Source organism: Sinocyclocheilus anshuiensis, unplaced genomic scaffold (genome assembly GCF_001515605.1).
Source record: "Sinocyclocheilus anshuiensis isolate Anshui unplaced genomic scaffold, SAMN03320099.WGS_v1.1 scaffold1529, whole genome shotgun sequence".
NCBI lineage: Eukaryota > Metazoa > Chordata > Actinopteri > Cypriniformes > Cyprinidae > Sinocyclocheilus > Sinocyclocheilus anshuiensis.
In genome coordinates this window covers 90,680-95,477 of record NW_015540930.1, presented here as the reverse complement: position 1 = coordinate 95,477, position 4,798 = coordinate 90,680, and the positions used below count along the sequence as shown (strand labels likewise).

General features: G+C 40.8%; 1 protein-coding gene across 1 annotated transcript in view; it reads right to left on the bottom strand.

Annotated features, from left to right (window-relative positions):
- The window catches only part of crispld1a (cysteine-rich secretory protein LCCL domain containing 1a), a 16,568-nt gene extending 12,656 nt beyond the window's left edge, over positions 1-3,912 (bottom strand). The window contains exons 1-2 of the mRNA XM_016487412.1: positions 3,822-3,912; positions 863-1,163 (exon numbers count right to left, since the gene is read on the bottom strand). Coding sequence (XP_016342898.1) covers positions 863-1,120 — 258 coding nt within the window. The 5' untranslated portion in view covers positions 1,121-1,163; positions 3,822-3,912. The remainder of the gene's footprint in view (positions 1-862; positions 1,164-3,821) is intronic.
- Positions 3,913-4,798: the final 886 nt, after the last annotated feature.

The window sequence follows — 4,798 nt, the reverse complement described above, 5'->3', positions numbered from 1 at the left end:
GCCCACTGTCCCGTGTCTGTCCTGAGGGACCTCCAGAGTGCCCACCCCCCCCTCCCCATTGGATGTTATATGGCGCGAGGTCACGCCTTCCGGAGGGGGGCGTTATGTCAGACTCTGTTCCATGTTTTGTCTGTGTCTTGCTCCCCAGGTGTTCCTTTCCCATGTTTAATTTGTCCCAGGTGTTCCCCATGATGGTTCATTGATCCCAGGTGTGTCTCGTCATCCCCTCCTCCTGTGTGTATTTAAAGTGTTCCCAGTCCCTAGTTCTCTGTCCGCTGTTGAACGTCTTCCTGTGTTCGTCTCCCTTGGTTCCTTGGTGGTAATAAAGTCCTGTTAAACGTATTCTCCAGCGTCTCCTCGTTCCTCGTGTGTGTGTGTGCATCGTGACAGCTATACTGTTGTAAAAGTCTCATTTAGCGGACAGAAAACATTTCCTGTTTTCCTGTCACAATATTTTACAGGTTATTAGTTAATAATTAATATTAATCTTATTAATATTACTGAAGTTATAGTTCTTTTGACTGCTTATTAAAATCTACTACTTTCTCATCAGGCTATAATAAAAAGGCAATTCATGTTGCTCCCCATTATAAGACTATTAACTCCCAATTCTCACACTTTTGTGATATGTTGAAAAGGAAATCATTTTTGCAAAATGACTAGGTCATGAAGAGCCCATGAATTTGAAATGACAATTTTACCTCTATGCAATACCAAAACCGTTGACTGCAAATCAAGTCAATGCAAAACTGACTGCAAAGTTGTATTGTGTACACATACCACTAAACCACAGTGGATAACTCTTCCTACTATGTGTTATTCAACACATTTTATCCTTTGTTGCAGTGTAGAGATGTTTTACCATGTATTCCATATTTGAAGCCGGTGGGTAGACCTGCCCCCGGAATTTGTTGTGGAGGTCCAGGATAGCTTGCATGTCACTGGCAGCGATGGCCCTCTTGCTTCTCTGTCTCTCCACCATCCAGTCTCCATCATCATCCAGGTACTTCTCCAAGAGAATGCCGAGATCTGTGGCATTAAACAGCACCATGGCAAACACACTCCGGGTCACCAGCAGGAGAGAGAGACCCCTCAGTAATGCAGAGGTTAAGTGACCCATGGTGGATGAGTTCTGATGATGACGTCTGAGGGTCTGAGGGTAACTGAAGAGAAGAGGAACAGCTTTTTAGGCAATAAAGCTGATAAATAAAACAGGTACAACAAAAAGAGAAGGAGATGGGGGAAGGGTTACCTTGGAAGAAAAAGATGCAAAACTCAGAAAATTTGTCCAAGCTTTTGTTTACATTTTGAAAATTAGGCTACTATAAGTATTCCACTATAGGAACATAATTTTGCAGATGAAGGGAAGGTACAAATAGGACACGACACTTGTTTCGCATTTACAACTAGTCATGGGAAGTAAGACTCACAAAGAACCGAATCGATTAAGCAATTTTTTTAGTCATGACGCAATTATGTCATCACTTGGTCCCTGGCATTCTGCCTTGCTGCTTAGGCCCATAGGCGGAGTTTCACTTTTATGCGTGGGGGGCCACCCACTGGCAGACGAGCCACGAGCACTTTTTTATATGTTCTACAGTTCATGTATTTGCGTAGATGACCACTATCTTTCTTTCATCTCTTCTGATAAATTTTCAGTCAAATCATTTTCTGTGTGCTAGATCAGAGCTAGAGCCCTGCATTTCAGCCCGGGCCCGACGGGCCCCGACTTTTTTATGCCCCTTGGGATGGGCTTCGGGACAATTTTCACGTCATAGTTCAGACGCGGGCCAGGCCTCGGGCCTGTTTTAGGCTTCTTCTTATTTTTATATTTTAGACATGAAAGCCGATCTGGCGATCCACAGCGTGAAGTTGATTTATTTCCTCAGCAACCAGCACGGATCAGCTCCAGGCATGACGAAGCAGATATCATCCTCTTTTGGAAGGCCAAACAAAGTAGTTTTGCTTTCACAAGGAAGCACACAGCGCCTTCACGACATGGCGGCTGCGGCAACAACAATACTACAGCGAGAATAAAAGTTATGCCTTCTTTCTTTGCGTGAACATTTGGGCGGCATTATGCAAATCTGCCCACATTGTGACATAGACATGTGGGGGCATGTTAGAACGAGCCGTTTTAGGTAGGCGTGGTTGACTTAACTTTTATAAAGAATATCTCTTTGGATTTGAGACTTTAGTCTTTGCAACTTTACAGATCTTCTTTATTCACCAAGAGCTTGTAACAGTCCAAAGAGAAAGGAAAAACTGAAATCGCATAATATGACCCCTTTAAGTTTCCACATCTGCAGCCTAATTTAAAGCTTCAGTCCATAACTTTTTTTGGTTAAAAATGATCCGAAATCAATATTTGAGCAAGTACATAACCAGCCAGTGATCAAAAACTATCGCCTTACTTTAGCCCGATTCACAACGGTAAGCTTATAATAATGTTTTCTAATTTGAGTGGTACAGGTAGGTTTTCGCGGGAAATTCGAGCATGGCACTGCGTCATTACGTCACGTCTGTAAACATGAAGTTGTCCCGGCAGGAGGATCCTGCAGGTGGCCGATCGTTTATAGCCTTTTCTCACAGCAGCGAGTTTGATGTGATATGAGCTAGCCGATCTTTAGATTTAATCACCATTGGTAGCAAGATTTATGGTAATGCTTTTTTCCTCAGTTGGTCAGAACAAACGTGGCAGACTTGTTACTTACTTGTTCAGATGACAATATAGGGTGAAAATTCTTATTTGGGTCATATATTCCAAGACGTAGGCTAGAATCTGTGATTGCGAAGTACAGTAAATATCCACACCGGTGAGGTGACTGACTGCCACACATACTCTTCAGAACATTAGATTCATCCGCGCTGGAGCCACGCCCACTCACAACCCACGCAAACTAGATAATTCCACACACAGCTGCAATTCCAGGTTTTCAAACAGAGATGGCGACAAAGAGGCAAAACTTACGGACTGCAGCTTTAAAAGCTAATAAAAAGGTATGCTTTTATATGCTTTTATTCTGTTGATAAAAGCGTTTAACCCAAATCTAAATAATTATTATAGTTCACTTTAAACAACAGAAAAAATATATCTAGTCTTAAAATTTATTTTAGATGTTTTTAAAAAATAATGTTGTATAAAACGGCAGTAAACTCAATTAATAGCCATAAACATATTTCCACTGTGTTTTATTTAAAATTCTGATATTCGGCTTTTAAAGTAACTTACTTCTCAGGCCATCATTTAGATCGGTTCCCTACAAAGATGCTCTCTGTTCATTACGATTTAGATAAAAACACGCATCTCGGTTCATTGAGTCATGTGAGTTGACTCGGGGCCGAATCAATCATGTGAGCAAATTGTTCAAAACGGCTAACCTGGATTCATTTAAAAGATCCGATTGAAAAGAACCGATTCGTTCACGAATTTGAGACGGCTGCTCTTAGCTTAACAAGCTTAAAAACTATTATTATTTTTTTGTTCAAACTCAACGTCAAATAGGCTGTACGTCAGATGTATGACGTCTATAGTAGACCAACAAATAAAATATAGCGCAGACTTAATGCAAGCTGTACATAATGATACACAAAAACACTACGTTAAATAACAAATAGTCCATTCTTTTGCTAAGACATAGTGACAGTCTCTGATAAGACATGATGCTGTGCCAGGTTACAACAAACAATGCCAACATTTAGTGTTTTCGTCAAAAGGTATCTGCCTCGACTCAACATGCAGAACGACTGACCATGACTTCACTAGCAACTGATTAAAAAGTGTCTATTTTTAATAAGTTACACTTTTGAATGCTGATTACCTGAGACACTGTATCCAGCGAATGAGCCCTCACTCAGCTTTTCTGCAGACTTACTAAAAGTTTTAGTACTGAGCAATTCAAGTGTTGTGACAGTAATGTTTCTGCGAATGATCATCCATAGATCCCAAAGCATCTGTAATCGCGCTCATAAATGCAGTTGAACGTCCATCAGTGTGCCGGGGAGACTCGGTTCCCACTATATGGGACAGGCTGCAGCATCTCTTTAAATCCACACTCAACTTCTTTTACAGTGTCGAATTTCTTTGTAAACCACACCTCCCGTGTTTCAGTCAACCCACCCGTTTAACCTGGATCCAAATAAATATTTAGAGACTGGATTTTGTTTGTGCGTGTATAAATGTGTGCGATGTGTGGTAGAAGCTAATGCAAAATACATCGTTATTATTGTTATGCAACGTATTGTTATCCTGTAAAGTATGCATGAACTCAGTAGTGGCATGGAGCAACAGAGCTTGAAAAATTCCTTAGATTCTAACCATGTTGATTTGAGAGCATTTGTATTAGATCTCTTCTGAAACATCCCAAATGACTTGCTGGTTTGAGTTCAAATTCATTGTTTGAGGGCCAGAAGATCAGACCAGGCAACATCATTAGAATAGTCCAGTTTTGTTCAGCAAGTGGCCACCATAGCCTGGAATGGTTCCTGGGCTTGGGAACCTCGGAAAAAAATGGCCATCTCCTGCTGTCCTATGTACTTCACCAATTGATGTGTAGGCCTATTCAGAGATGTGCTATTTTCACATACTGTTGCCTTTCTATCATTCTACTCTCACCTCTCTCATTAATAAAGCATTTTCACCCACAAAAATGCTGCTTGCTGGTTATTGTTATTTTGTTCCAAATCAGTTTGTTAGTTTGTTGGTTAGTTTGTTTGCAAATCACTGTCCTGTCTGCTATACAGAAGCTCATGTGCATACATTTAGCAGTTTTATTGCTGACTCTTAAATTCATATTTA